The sequence below is a fragment of the Gymnogyps californianus genome, chromosome 17, assembly GCF_018139145.2.
Source record: "Gymnogyps californianus isolate 813 chromosome 17, ASM1813914v2, whole genome shotgun sequence".
NCBI lineage: Eukaryota > Metazoa > Chordata > Aves > Accipitriformes > Cathartidae > Gymnogyps > Gymnogyps californianus.
This window is the reverse complement of record NC_059487.1, coordinates 8,876,949-8,892,811: the sequence shown is the minus strand read 5'-3', so window position 1 is coordinate 8,892,811 and position 15,863 is coordinate 8,876,949. Positions and strand designations below refer to the sequence as shown.

At 39.0% G+C, this 15,863-nt stretch overlaps 2 protein-coding genes across 3 annotated transcripts; one reads left to right on the top strand and one right to left on the bottom strand.

Annotated features, from left to right (window-relative positions):
- Positions 1-356: 356 nt before the first annotated feature.
- MOCS3 (molybdenum cofactor synthesis 3) lies at positions 357-2,802 on the bottom strand. 2 transcript variants are annotated; one of them, XM_050907113.1, is made up of 2 exons: positions 2,674-2,802; positions 357-2,610 (listed from the first exon to the last, which is right to left on the bottom strand). In XM_050907113.1, the coding sequence occupies exons 1-2, from the start codon at positions 2,800-2,802 to the stop codon at positions 1,342-1,344; spliced, it is 1,398 nt and encodes a 465-aa protein (XP_050763070.1). In that variant the 3' UTR covers positions 357-1,341. The 2 variants fall into 2 exon arrangements, with proteins under 2 accessions (XP_050763070.1, XP_050763071.1); XM_050907114.1 differs by having other exon boundaries at positions 357-2,634; positions 2,707-2,802.
- A 145-nt stretch (positions 2,803-2,947) lies between these two features.
- Positions 2,948-15,140, top strand: DPM1 (dolichyl-phosphate mannosyltransferase subunit 1, catalytic). Its single transcript, XM_050907115.1, has 9 exons — positions 2,948-3,054; positions 3,953-4,052; positions 6,097-6,130; positions 8,376-8,452; positions 8,555-8,580; positions 9,555-9,650; positions 11,139-11,207; positions 11,501-11,615; positions 14,758-15,140. The coding sequence occupies exons 1-9, from the start codon at positions 2,948-2,950 to the stop codon at positions 14,860-14,862; spliced, it is 729 nt and encodes a 242-aa protein (XP_050763072.1). The 3' UTR covers positions 14,863-15,140.
- Positions 15,141-15,863: the final 723 nt, after the last annotated feature.

The following is a 15,863-nucleotide window of genomic DNA, read 5'->3' as shown; positions in this document are numbered from 1 at the left end:
CTTTAAGTCATGGCCTTCAATGTTTTCATTGTCCTCTAAATTGCAAGAGATATGACTCTCTATTTATAAATTCATGTAACTGTTTCCTTCACAAGAGACTAAGATTATTATTGCTAGAACCCATGGCATGTTATAATAAAGTAGGCGGTGTGGATGTTCTCAAATTTATTTTACTAAAATATGCCTTTTCAACTACTAATTATAATGGTACTATTCTTTTTTTTGCCCTTGTATAATATGAAGATTAGTCATGACAGGTGTTTTTTTCCTCCTCAGGAAGTAAAGGAAATCCATACCTTAATTAATATAATAAGAAAATAATTACTATGCTTAAGTGATGAGGACGCAGGCAGCTCTCTGTTGAGAAGCTATTTATTTCTCTTTCTTTTCATCCAGTTAATCTACGAGAACTTTTTAGATACATGTAGCTCTTCATGCCAGTTAACAAAATAATGCAGTACAACTGGGGATAGACAGCTACCACAACAAACAGGGAAAAACACTTATGAAATATGTCTTTGTACTTGCAGAAGGGAAGTCGCATATCTATTTTTTTCTCTCTCACCTCCTCTTCATCTCCCAATCTCTGAAATCTTTTAAGCTCCCACAAAAGCGTTTTCTGTATGTTTTACAAACTTTCTGTGCTCAAACTTATGTCTTATTAACATTTAACCTCGGTTTCTGTAGACAAGTCGGGGAACGCATTTTTTTTGCCAGCCAACAAATGAGGATGGATGGCCCTGGAAGTTCTTAACAGAACACCCTCGCTGCAGGTGCTGTTATTTGCAGTGAGCACTTCTCTCTCATCAATACACAACGCTTCTACAGAGAACTAAAAGATGTTGACCAAAACAGTCTGTCAGCATTGTCTTGGCAATTCCCTATGATAGGCTTAATAGTGCTACTGACCAGCTAGAGATGAACAGTCACTTTTTTTAATCACTGCATGCACTGTTACAATTTATTAGGCAATTAGGAGAATAAGTAAAAAATTTCAACACTTAACTCCTCTGCTTCGTCATTCTCCAGGCTATAATTACTAATTAGGAGTCATTCTCGAATTATCAGATGCACAATTAAGTAATTATTCCAAGTTTTCACTATTAAACAATAACCAAGAAACACATTTCTTTCCATTTCCATGGATAGTTTCACATTTTTATAAAAATAATCAGACATCTACAAAAATACATAATTTTTTGGAAAAAAATTACCATTAAAAAAGGCAACATAGTATTTCTATCTCCTGTTTTATCCACATGATATAGTCATTACACAGAGAAGATTAAACCCTATGGAATTTACCATGAAAATCTGTAATTTTTTTCACCATTTAAATTTCTAATACTGAGGAAACGTTGGGTCAATTTTACTGGCCCAAGCCATGAGCCCCCCTTTAATATCCTTAGCTAACACAGAACCAAATTCTTTGACAGGTAACTCCTGCAGAATTCTTACAGCCTTCTGGGAGTCATTTCCTAATTTGCAAACAACATATACAGGAAAAGACGTTTGGCCATTAGTTCTCTGCTTTTCTTCACAAATTCTTTTTCCTAAATATTCCAGATATTCTTCATCTTCTTCTTCTAATTTACTCAAAGGAACGTGGACAGCATGTACCAGGCGACAGATATCCACTTCTACCTGCGGACGAACATCTAACAAGACATGAGGAACTTGCTCATCCAACAGTTTTTTGTATTCCTCTACAGATACCCTGTCTTTACTGGACAGCAGATGTAAAGTCCCACACTTGTCTGTTGCAGAAGAACCACAAAATGCCTCATAATCCTGAAGGCAGGTGACAGATGGATTGTCACCACAAACAGCACAGTCTGGTTTCTTTGGTCTTAACCTGATGTTGCGAAATCTTCCTTCGCGGGCATCAAACATCAGCATGAACTGACTGAAGGAGGATCCCATTCCCGAAGCAATCTTCAGCACTTCCAAGGCCTGGATGCACCCCATGATGCCTGGCACGACACCCAGCACTCCCCCATCCGCACAGTTAGTCACCGTCTCTGGTGGAGGGGGCTTGGGGAAGAGACACCTGTAGCAGGGCCCTCCCTGGTAGTTGTACACGACTAGCTGCCCCTCCAGCCGGAGGGCACTGCCGGACACCAGGGGTTTCCCAGCCAGGACACAGGCGTCGTTCACCAAGTACCTGGTGGGAACATTGTCGGAGCAGTCGGCGACGATGTCGTACTGCCGCACCAGCTCTAGGGCAGTGCGAGGGCTCAGGGCGCCGCAGTAGGGCACGTACTGCACCCTGGAGTTCAGCAGCCGCAGGGCTGCCGCGGCAGATACGGCCTTGGGGAGCCCTCGGCGGGCCTCCCCGTGCAGCACCTGCCGGTGCAGGTTGCTCGTCTCCACCACGTCGTGATCCACCAGACCCAGGCGGCCGACACCGGCGGCAGCCAGGTACTGGGCCAGGGGGCAGCCCAGGCCGCCGCAGCCCACCACGAGCACGGAGGAGCGGGCCAGCAGCAGCTGCCCCCGCACGCCCAGCTCGGGCAGCACCAGCTGCCGGCTGTACCGCAGGATGTCGGCGGGGCTCAGAGAGGCCGGGGCGGGCAGAGGGGGGAGCTCGCCGGGAAAGGCGGCGGCACCCTCCTCGGTAGCCGCGGCGGCACCCTCCTCGGTAGCCGCGGCGGCACCCTCCTCGGTAGCCGCGGCGGCCCCACCGTCGCCCGCAGCACCCCCCGCCAGGACGGCGGCCAGCCGCTCGCGCAAGCCGCGCAGCTCCTGCTCCCGCTGGCTGATCTCGGCGCTCAACCGGGCCGCCTCCGCGCCGCCTGCCATGGCTGACGGGAGAGAGAGCCAGAAAGAACCCGTCACTTCCGCTTCCGGCCGGCTGCCCCCAGCGCTCCGGCGGTTCCGGCCGCGCCGCATGCACTGATTGGCTGCGGCGCGTCCCCGCCGGTTCCGGGTGCGTCAGCGCGCCGACATGGCGGCTGGGGGCGCCGACAAGTTCTCGGTGCTGCTGCCCACCTACAACGAGCGGGAGAACCTGCCCCTCGTCGTCTGGCTCCTGGCGCGCACCTTCCGGGAGAGGTACCGGCCGCGGCGGGCGGGGGTGCTGGGGCCCGGGCTGGGGGCGGTGCGGGGGTGAGGGCCCCGGGGTCCCTCAGCGGGCCGGGGCTGGGCTCCGTCCCTCCGCCCGGGCCGGCTGCGGGCCGCCGCTCTGCGGAAGGGAGGGAGCCGGCGGCCCCTTTGCGAGGGGAGCCGGCTTTCAGAGCAGTAGGGAAAAGCAGTGTACCAGCGCAGGCCGAAGGCGGCCCGTCGGGCGGAGCTGACGGCTGGTGAGGAACGGGCTCAGGGGGGGTTAAACGTTCTCGGTGTGAGGTTTTGGTAGAGTTGAGACGTTCATAACGGCTGTCTGTAGAGCTAGGAAATACACGTCCATAAAATTTACAAAATGACGTCACAACTTAGGAAGGCACCGTGCTGTGAAATACATAACGTTTTTCACCGGTGGTGGAGGGTGCGCAGCCAGGTGTACCTAACTCGTAGCGAGGAGTACGGCTCTTCCCCGAGGCTAATGAGGGGAACGAAATTTCTCTAATCAGAGGTCTCGCATGTGCTCTGATCCGTTCTGCACCAGCTCCTAGAGAAGGCACTGCCAGGTGAAAGCGCAAAGACAATTTTAGCTTTTCATCTCTCACAGTCGTGAGGCTAGAACTGAATGCTGCGGTAGCGCTGGGATACTGATGAGGTTTGTATTGCTGCAATGTGCTGTGAAGCAATTGCAGCTTGAGACACGAAATGGTGACACTGAGTCACGTTTTATCACTATAAGTATAGTCATGCAGCTATAAGAATAACTGCAGCGTGTATCTCAACCTGTCAGAAAACCATTTTGTATTCTCTTCTTGTTTTATGCCTTTGAAAATGACTTAGGTAGTGAAACTGGGTTTTCCATTTGTTCATTTGAAAATAATTCTCATTTCAGTGGAAACAATTTTGAAATTATCATCATAGATGATGGAAGCCCAGATGGGACACAGGAAATTGCTGAACAATTGGAAAAGATATATGGATCAGATAAAATAGTGAGTTGTACTTTCTGTATTTTTTTCGTTTTTATTGTATTGGAAAGTACTTGAAGTCCTTAGAGAACGGGAACAGAGTTCCTGGATTCTGCACTTTCTTTATATTCTTAAACAAGTTATTTAAGTTTTGCACACCACTTGAGACAAACATAAAATTACAATAGTCATGCAGCTGCTTAGCAGCATTATGAACTAATATGCAGAATCATGAGTTAATATTTGCAAAATGTTTTCAATACTTTGTGCATTGCTGTGTGCTATTGAGTAATGAATAGCGGTTGTTAGTGTACTTTGTGCGTACATGAGGGAGAGATGAGGTTTGGATAAACTTTGATTTCATTTTAAGTGACTGTAGTAATAGGGAAATTGGAGAGATGAAAGCTCGTCTGGTCTTGTGGTTTATTTTTAATCTGTCTAGTTGCATTCCTCTAACAGGAGGGTTGGTTTTTTTTCTTTTTAATGTATTACTGTATAACCATCAATTATATACAATAAGATACTGTCATTTATTTAGTCTTTATGAGTCATTAAAGCCACTTTTTTTTTTTTGGCAATAAAAGCTTTATCACAGAACAGTGTAAAACCCCAGCGTTCAGTTTGTCAGAGTTTTGTGCTGTAAGCAGTGTCAGACTCTTTCTTAATCTATTACTGTGTAATTAGTAATAGAGAAGTTTAAGATAGCCAACCTTTCCTCACTGCTTAAGAGTTTAATTTTGAAGTTTAATCTGTGGACCAACCCCTGCAGCAGTGTTGAGCCAAGCACGCTTGAGTGGCATTACACGTAGGCACCGCCATCAGCTCACACTGATGTTACTGCAGAAGTGTAAATCAGCTGTGATTTCTCATTAGGTCAATTTTCTTCATTTCCTGTTTGCCTTTGTTTGTTTGTTTGTTTGTTTTTAACCTGAAATTCTTTTCTTTGTTTCCTGAGCAAAATAATTGTTCTGATTTGTGCTCAGGAGCCGTCATTCAAATAACTCCATGGGGCTTCTCGCTTAGTATATTATGCTTACTGAGCATGGTATGTAGTTGACTTAATGAGAGGCCAGCGTGTTCAAGGAAGTAGATGAGGAGTCAAAATGATTTATTTTTTTTCAAATGTTCAAATTTAACTATTTATTAAAGGGAAAAAAAAATTCTATGGGAAAAAGACCCAGAAACCAAAATAACGAATCAGCAGAAGCACTAATGACTACTAACTCTTTCATATCCATGTCCTTCTCTGAATTACTTATGACCTCTCAGATAATGCATCAAAATTAGCCAAGATTTAAAAGTGAGATGTAAAATTTGTTTCTGAAGTATATTTAGATGACTGCTTAAATATCTACCCTCTCGTCCCCAAATGCTGACTTATATCAAAGGGAGTTTAGGAAGAGTTGAAAGTTAAATTACTGTCATGATGATCTAAAAGTTAGCTGCTTCTTTTGTTAGTGGTGGTGTCCCCTTCTCCCCCTGCACTTCATATGGCCCTGCAGGAGCTGAGGATACTTGGTACAGTTTTAAAACTTGGTCACTCATATTCTGAAAGATTAACAATATTGTTATATGGTCATTATTTATGGGTGTTATCTGTATGCACGTGAAAATCTTCAAATTTATATTCAGTACTAAAAGTATGCTAAATCACTTGGGGAAACCTGCTAAAATATTTGCTGTTAGTGTTTGTCATTCCTTAAAAGTAATGCTGCTGGGGAGACTGTGTTTCAGATTTATAACTGTATTTCAGATAGTGGAATTTGAAGAAATCCGTTAGTTACTAAGATGGTGCCTTTAATTTTGTTTTTTACTGCAGAACTACTAAGTAAAGCTTAAGAGGGTTTTTTTAAATATGACCTGATCAAATACCTGTTTAATATAATAATTTGTTTCTCCTGTATTTTGACAGATGAATTTATTTTTATATATTATCTAGGTTTCTAAGAATGAAAAGTACATTTTAAAATATTTTTATACCTTGAAAATAGCGAATTTTAAGGTGTCACTAAAATTAATTAAAAACTATACGTCAAGTAATACATGTATATTTTAATATATCCTGCAGCTTCTAAGACCCAGAGCAAGAAAGTTGGGCCTTGGTAAGTCCTTATTAACTCTGGTTAGTGCTAAAAAAATAATAATGAAAAAAAAAAAATCTGCTGTATGCTTTGATTGATTCTAGTGTATAAAGTTCCAGAAAAAAATCACAGTAAAGCCCAAAAGCAGAAACATATGTTTTCATCAAGTTTTTTGTAAGCGAACAAGCTTAAAAACCACACATGTAAAAATCACAGAGTATTTGTCACAAGTTCCCCACAACCTCAAACCTGAAAACTGTGGTCACTGCAATTCTGTACAACTGTGTTTTCCTGCTAACATCATGCTGCTTCTCTCCCTCCCATACTGCATTCACTGATTACAGAATGAGGGGTCTAGACTGAGGAAAAAAAAAAAAAAAGTAAGTTTTTGCAAGAGTAGCTGCTATATTTGTGTGGAACCTACTGATCCAGAGGAGACAGTGGTACTTTCTGTGCATTCTACCCATGTGCAGGATGCTTCAAAAATTGGACCATAGTTCGTACAATCTCCAGAAAAGGCTGGGATGTTTTTCTGACACGTATTTGGACAGAGCTCTTCACAGTTAACCCATTTCAGTGTGAATTATGACTATAATTAAATAAAAAAATACATATCTGACAGATGTCCAGCACTCAAACTACTAAAATACTGTCTCACGTATTAACTGACATGTAAATTGAAGGTTTTGAAGTACATTGCAAAAGTTATAGTGTTGCAGAAATCTCACTGATTTGGGACCCAATCTTATACCACTGAGATTGATCATTAAAATTTGCATGGAATGATGCAGGACTGCAATTTGATAGCTCTGATGCCATATTTCACAGAATATGTAAATCAATTTGTCATTATTTGCTTTAGAAAAAAGCAGATATCCTAGGAAGTCATAAATGACATTAAAGCTTGTTGTATAGAAAGTATCCTAAAATAAAGTGGAGATACTTCCATCTGTTAAGATTCATATTGTATCCTTATCCCTCCTGTCTTACAATAGGAATGGAGAAAATGATAAAATGCAATACCTTGTTTGATTTATTGTTAATCAGTATCTGCCTTTCTTGCTAAATGTCTTAGCAACACACACTTCCATGTGCTGGTAAAACATTTGAGGTGTCTTGTGAACTGAGTACTGCAGCTAATTTCTCCAGTCCACTGAACAAAAATAAAATTCTAATTTTGATATTGAATTGTCTATTTAAATTCACCTTTCTATACTTTTTTCCTACGTCTTTCATTTATCTAAGAAACTCCAAAAAGCTTACATATCTTTATTTTTGTTTTCTGCCTTTTCATCCTTTGTCCTAATTTGATCAGTATTATGGATTAAAACTGACTGTATTTAAATTTTTCATGTACCATATCTACTAATCATGCACGATACACAAATCTGTGACACTCCTGCTGTGTAACTTTGCAAACAACATGGAAAAGAAAGGAAAGACAAGTTGTTCATTAACCAGGAGTTAAGTTTCCTGGGAGAGTGCCTGCTAAGGACATCAGCTGAGAGTGGGTTTTTTCAGTTTTATCTATTCCTTATGAAGTTAACAGAAAGACTCAAGAGTAATTTGGATCAGTGAAGAGTATGGGCCAGTTTTTAATCTCTGTTGTGCTGCCGTACTGCCCTTGGAAGCAGTGCTGACTTTGAACGATATGACTTGGATCAGAAATTTGTGCTGTTGAGGAAAACTGTAATAGCAAGACTTGTTCCAGCTCTTATCAAGATAGCTACACCAGTTCATACAGGATGAGTAAAACGCAACAAAATCTAACGTAAGAAAAAAAAGACTGTCTTCAGATTAGGCATCAGGATATAATTCATGGTGTGAAGGAGAACAAACCAAAATCTATATACTACTAATAGTAAATCCTGAGTCTAGAAAGCAAGTTTTTTTAACTATCGGTGATTATTTTGTTGCCTGTGTCCTATTTCCAGTTTTCTATGGCTCATAAGTGCCTACAGCGCTTTTGGAAATGTTATTGCAAATAGCGTCCCACTTACCAAGTTGTGTTTCTCTGGACATTTCTAGTGCAGTAGGGTTTGCCAAGGTTTATATTTATAAAATCTAGTGCTGAAATTGTAGGGAAAAGGAAAAATAATTTTAATGTTTGACCACTGATACATCATTTTTAAAAAAATTGTAGGAGTTTTTCATTGATCCTTTTCTAGTATAACTTAGAGATTTTAGAAAATAAGTGAAGACTGTGGCTAGAAGATTGCATATGTTAAAATAGTGAGGGAAATTATTTCTGTATTGTTTTCATCAGGCACTGCTTATATTCATGGAATGAAGCATGCCACTGGGAATTTTATTGTTATTATGGATGCTGACCTCTCTCACCATGTAAGTCTGTGTTTTATGTACTGTGTTTTTAATCTGTTATAATTTTTTTTTTTTTACCTCCCACCTCTTTCTCTTTTCTGATCTGTTTTCCTTCCATTTCAGCCAAAGTTTATTCCAGAGTTTATCAGGTAGGTGCCCATTGTAGTATGAGAGAATGACTTCTGAACATTTATTGTTGCATAGTAATATTTGAAAGCTTTATATTCTTGTATAGTTGTCTACTGTAGTAAGGAAATTGGCAAGGCAAGAATTCAAATAAAAGTGATTGGACCTTGTTAGATTTGTCCCAAAATCATCCAGAAAAATAATTAGTTCCTAACTGGAGAAAAATCCCTAAGTTTAAAGTAACAGAGAGCATGTGTGGCTAAGTACTTCCCTTCCTTGTAATGGTTATTCAGCTTTGAAAAGCATATATATAAATGCCATCTTCTAATTCTAATAATTTCATCATGTGTGCATGTAGGGATATTGAATAGAGGACTATATCCTCAATTATTGGTGAAATGCTTCTCTCCCTTTTGCCTACCTCTTACCTCCCTGTAACACTTCAATTTGTGAGAAATGGTCAACAGGCATTCCGTTGGAGGCTAAGGGTCGCACTCTGCGTAATTCTCAACTTTCTTGCTTAGTAGTACTGGAGGCCTAAAATTTTAGATAAAGTTCTGCAGCAGTCAGGCATGGTACAGACTAAGGATAGTTCCAGACTTTTTTTTTCCCCCCCTTACTATGGGTTTGTGTAATTTAAATATTTAAATCTGTATTTAAAATAATTCTGTCTTTTATACTAGAGAGAGGCTTTAAAAATGTGTAAGTCGGTCTTTATAAATTCTTTATGAAGTAGTCTATGAAATTCTGTGACGTAGTTGGTAAAAGATAATCATAAGATTCCCTGAAATATCTCTTTACAAGAGAACAATTAACAGTTTTTTAAATGCGTAACGCTTATAACCACCGTAACTATTGCTTTCCTCTCTAGTTATTTGTTCAAAGGTTTGTAAAACACAGATTTTGTACTAAAAGAGCTATTGTTCTTATTTTGAAATTTGTACTACCTTCATACAAATATTCCTCCTGTTTTTCTAATAAAACCAATTGCTTATAGAAAGCAGAAAGAAGGCAATTTTGATATTGTATCTGGAACAAGATATAAAGGAAATGGAGGAGTATATGGCTGGGATTTGAAAAGAAAATTAATCAGGTTAGTATTTTTCTAGATATTTACACATAAATTTGTTGTTTTGAAATAATAATTCCAAGAACTCAACTCAATCTGTGTGAGCTGAACTGAGTCTTTAGTCAACGGTACTGGGTACTGCAAAATTACGTTAAATAATAGAAGCATGCATGATTTGCAAATTCTTTGGTTAAAACTTACCAAGAAAGAATGTAATGATATGACTAGGCTTGAGAAATGGGTTGGAACAGTGGACAAATCTGCATGGCATCAGGTTGGGACAGTCTTTCAGCTTTATCATCCAAAGAATGAGCTGAGACGATGACACTTTTGTCAAGTTTAAAAGACGCATTTAGTTAGCTTTAATAGCTGTAATGGTCCTTTCCCTAAACTTGCTAAACCCCTCTGTTGACACTCTGATTTGTCCCAAGTTAAGAATTATCTGGCACGATCAATGTCAATAAATCATTACTTAGACCTTACTGGAAAACAGTACGGTGAACGCTAGGGAGAGGTTTCACCCAAAAGCAAAGATGAAAACTGTCAAGGTCGTATAAGCGTACGGAGGCTGGCATCTCAGGCTTACAGGGACTTACAGATTTTGAGGAGGTAATCAACAAGTTTCTGCATAGTCTTTCTCACACCTGATTTAAGAGAATAGGCATAAGTTAATGCTGATTTATATGTTACTGTAGAGAATTAGGAGCAGAAGTTGTGTTACCAGTCTGATCTGGAGATGGTATCACAGGGACTGTATTTGGATTTCTCCTGTTTTTTAATGGCTGGAATAAGTGCTCGTCTTTTTGTGAATCTAAATAAAATATACACCCCAAAAAAGGAAGATAGCTAAATGGACATTACAGAGGAATCCTTTTGCATCATACTGGGCAAGGTGAAGGACTTGCACATCTTATCAGTGTGTAATATAGTCCTCAGCAAGATAGTCCTGACTGGCTTTTTGGTCTCACAATGTTTTTCATCAGCGGAGCTTATCCTTATCATACTATGAAAGCAGTGTAAACCAGAACTGAACCTTGATTTTCTAAATCCAAGTCTCTTATTTGTCCAGGAAGCATTTTTATTCTGTGCTTACAGTGAATGTTAGTCAGAAGAAAAACGTTGTTTTGACTGTTGTCAAATGTATTTCTTTTGTATTGTATTAGTGTGTAGTTGTACTGACAATTCTACCATAAAGAGTGAGATTGTGAACCTAATTTCTAAAAAACATTGTTTTCTCCTTCATAGAGAAGTTCAATAATCTACTAATCATCTACATTTGAAAAACAAAATGTTGGGTTTTGATTTCAAGATTCCATGATTCTATGATTTATTAGTCAAATCTAGCAGTGAAAACACATTAGAAATACAATTGTTTCATATTAAGCAATAAAAGGTTTGTTGGGGTTTTTTTTGGCTAGTAGGATGATATTTACTTATTTTCTAGAAATTCTGCTTGATCTTTCAGAATTGTGTACTGAGCATTTTTTTTGACATTCATGTTTTCTTTCACAGTCGTGGTGCCAATTTTATAACTCAGGTTTTGCTGAGACCAGGTGCATCAGACTTAACAGGGAGTTTCAGGTATGGGTCTGGTTTGCGATTCGTAAAGTTTATTTGAAATTAAGAAACTGCTGAACAAGGAACTGGAGTAAGAACAGACCTTCTTTACGGAGGACTATGAAATCTGTTTGGAAAGGGTGTAAGAAATAGTGGACTAGACTGCAAGAACTGTTGCTCCTATGACTTTGTTAAAGACTTTTTAAAATAGTAATGATATGAATGAGTGACTACAGTTAAGATTCCTACGCACTATCTTGATTTCCAAAGTCCAGAAATTGTGCTTCAGGTTTCATTTTCTTTGTAATCGTTTACAGGTTATACAGAAAAGAAGTCTTACAGAAACTAATGGAGAAATGTGTTTCTAAAGGATACGTCTTCCAGATGGAGATGATTGTTCGGGCTAGACAGTTAGGATATACTATTGGAGAGGTATAGTAAAAGTTTTGATAAGTATATTGTGCTTTCATTTAAATGTAGATACAGATTACTGGGAGCATAGGAAATTTTGTGTGGTTCCAAGAAGCAGCAAGATTTTCAAATAGATATAAAGAAATTACATATGTAGAACTTTATTTTTTCCAACTTTTCCAGGTGAATACCAGATCTGCAATTCCAGTTACTTATTCCCCTGGCTGATATGCTTCTCAGATACTTCCCTCTTCTGTTGCCATTCCTTTAGCTGCATACAATTTTACAAGGTTCTTCAAAGTTGGAGGGAAAGAAGTCAAAATATACCATGAAGCTGCTCTGAGCCTTTTCTTTCCTCCTTCATATTGTACAGACGTCTCTAGTTAGGTCTTTTCAAATCATTTTATTTTCTCTGGCAACCTGATTCTATTTCAGATTTATTCTGTTCTCTGCCATTTATTGCCTTGTTATTTTCCAACTTTCCAGCTATCACAACTCTCCACTTCTAAACTCTTTGAAGGTGCTGTCTACAATCACTGAAAAAGAACTCCAAACAATTGTTAGATCCTGTATTTCCAGCAGTCTGATTGCTGCCTTCTATATTTCATTGAATTGCTCTTGCTGGTGTCTTTAAAGGTGACTCACTGGAATTCTCTCTGCAGCCAAATCTCAGAACCATTTCTTCATCATTTTCATGACTGAATTGTCAGAGAATTCTGTTGGTGGTTACTTCTCTCTCTAAACCTTACGTATTGCATTTCTCTATCGACATCGGGTAGAGTATTTCCATGCAATAAAGCAAGCTCTTTTCTTCCACCTTTCTTGCTTATGGAGCAACATCACTGTCCTGTCTGTAGCTGGGGTTTGACCCTAATTTCTTTGGTCTTCACATCCAGCTGCATTCACATATTGCTTTCTAATATTGCTGAATTAAATGCCTATACATCCAGATACTGAAACCTAGGGTGAGATGAGGTTTTATTTATTATACATTTTTAAAACAGTAAAATACACTTCTCTGGCTTTAAAAAAATGCAATCTTGGGTTGCTTACACCTCTTCAGGCTGCTGCCGCAAAGACCTTTTTTCTGCCTATTATTTGATCCTGCCACTCATTTATTTACATGCCTCTACTGGCTGTATAGCATCAAATATAAGATATTTGTCTTCTGGTTCAAAGCCTGACGGACACTCTTCACTAGGCCTAATGTCTCCCAGTCAGTGTTGAGACATGGGCTGTTTTGTGATGGGTCAGTTACGCCATCCTCCACAATTCATCTGTTACGTTCTCAAGTAAGCATCTTCTTCCCTCCTCCTTTGGTTTCTCATGTGTGGGAGGAGTTCTCTCTAACATCTGAAAAGTTGCTTCATTGTTCTGCTCCAGCCTTTTCTTTAAGATTTCCTTTGTGATATTTGTAACAAACTTGACAGCGTTCAGGTTGCTGACACATACCTATAAATAAGACTGTTGTATTTTTACTGTTCTGTGTATCACCTCTATATTGTAACTTCCTGGGGCAGGACAATTTTTCATTATGTTTCAAGTACCTTGATACAGTATTTCCTGATCAATACCTAGGATCTTTATATATTTTATAATTATGCAAACAGTAATACCGAAATTCCAGAAGAGGTGACACTTGCGCGTCCAATTCCTGGTTTGCGGGTGCTGCATCTCTACGGGCAGAACAGGAGTTTTTATGCAGTTGTAAAACATAGATACAGCTGTGAGGGAAAAATATTTCTTAAGAAAAGTTGAAAATGAAGATTGAGATCTGTCAGTGTAAAAGGAACAAATGGATGATGAGAGGAACTGGCACAAGCTATACCTGAATAGTCTTGTATGCACCTCTGTTTGTTTGCTGTCTTTCTTTACCATATGTGAAAAGTACCACAGTGCATGGAATACACCCTTTTGAAAATGCTTCCTTTAAGACTAATGATAGAACTTCTTATGCAAGAAAGGCAAAGTCCAGAAACAACACAGGTGGTTAATTCCTATACTGAAGGGAAAGACTGGATACCTCTTATTAGATGAGATATTAACCATTCTTTCATAACTGGTCAGGAAACGTCACTTCTGACATCCTGCACTGACCATATAATCAGTGATTTCTATCCATGCTCCGTAGATCAGCTGTCTGTAGTTGCCAGGATGCTTACTGGGATCATCAAAGGGACCCTACTAAGAAAGCCAGAGTCCTTGTTGAATCTATCTGCATGCCTTTTTAGGTATCTTCTTACCGTCTTCTTGCCCTGGGTTCTCTTCTACTATGGACTGATCTGCTAGAATTGTGAGAAATCCTCAGTGCTGGCACAGATGCAAGGGTGTGGTGATTTTTGTGTTCCACTTGCCAGATGATTTCTGGTTGAAACTGCCAGCAGAATGCTAAGCCAATTTTTTTAATGACTTTTGCAAATGCAATTCTTTATTTTAGCCCCTGAAGTATTTCAATTTTGCATACAAACATATATGGAAATTCTTGTATATTGTAATACAGTGTTGGCAGAATGTCCTGTCGTATGTCATTTGTACGTGGTCAAATTACTGAAAAGCAGTATGTTCCTAACATTTTATGAGTAGTGAGTTAATCTGGACAGTATGATCACTTCAGTAAGGAAACCAAAGTTAGTGTTTTAAATGCCCTTTAAGCCCGTAAATGATCTCTAAAATGGTCAGGGACGGATAAAGACAGGTATTGCTTGTAAAATATGCACTAACTGCCATATTCAGAGGTTATCTTCTAGCCAGTGGTGAGGTTGAGCAGAATGCTGTTTCATGGTAGCAGATTTTTGCCTACCTGAGGCATTGACTCAAAGGTATTGAATTTAGCTAACAAGGAAAGTGGTGAAGGTTCATTTTAAGCCCCCAGGCTTTTAGTATACTTAAGCTATTAAGTTTGTTCTGACTGGCGTATCATCCAGCCACTGAGTAATGTCTTTGGATCATCTTTAAAGGCAATAAACCAAATAGTTTCATTCTCCCCAGCTACGGGGCGTCATTAAAGCCACTGTTAAGAACAACTGACAGAAAGGAAGCCAATCTGGTGCTTGCCTTCTTCCCATGTCTGAACATGCTGTAGTTCAAAGGCCATGCTTTTGTTTACAGAATTTCTGATTATTTAGGTTTTGAACCTTAAAAATAGTTCTGCTTGTTTCAACAGGTTCCTATTTCATTTGTGGACCGTGTCTATGGAGAATCTAAACTGGGAGGCAATGAAATAGTCTCCTTCTTAAAGGGACTCTTGACCTTGTTTGCTACAACATGATAGTTTATCCTAAATTAACTTTTTTAGAAGAACATTTTCTGACATGTGTGGTTTTTAATATATAATAGCAGAAGCTTGATAATTTGTGTGGTAACCAGAAGACCTGCTATAGACTAACAGTTAAACAAACCACCAATAATAAACTAAATATATTGTATCCCAAAATGTTCCTTTCAAAATAAATGAACTGTATGTTAAACTAAAAGCTAATAAAGACTAATGCTCTATTCTATTTTTGTAAAAATAATGAAGTCTTAATAAAGAACACAAAGCTAAATGATCTTTTGCATTTAGAAATGAATCATTATTCAGCAGAAGCTAAAGATGATTTTGAAATAAAGACAAGCAAGGACATAAAAAAAAATTACAGAATTTCTCTTATCTTTGTTCTGTTGTTTGCAGATAGTATTTTAAATATATACCAGTTAGTTCTCTTTCTTTCCTCAGCACATATATACATGTATCTTAAAGCAGATATATAGAAGAGTTTCTACAGAACTGATAATAGTTTGTGTAGTTTAAGAGGAAATACAGATGAGTACAGTGATTTGTTCTTGGTAAAATGGTTCCTAGGCTGGAAAGAAGGAATATTCTTTCAATAAGAAAGAGAATCCTATGTGTGGAATAATTTTATATTCTCTCTGTTTGTCCAGAAGCAGATTATTCCCTTTTCCTATTTTCTTTAGAAACTAAACATTTTTAGAATCTATAAAACAGGAATATGACATCTCACCCAACTTCAGGGTGACAGAAGACCCGATTCACCTCACTGAAGACATTTGAGAAATTTTTCTTATGTCAAATAGCAGTTTACACTGTAATCTGTATTTGTTCCAGATCCTGATGAACAAAATACAAACAGAGGTAATACTATTTTTTGTTTCACTGTTTGATATAACCAGAACTCAGAAATTGTGAAGCCTTTGCAATTAAATATGCACTTGGGGGGAGGGGAGAAGTAGTAAGTGGGAGGATGAAATTATTCTGATAATGGCTTTATA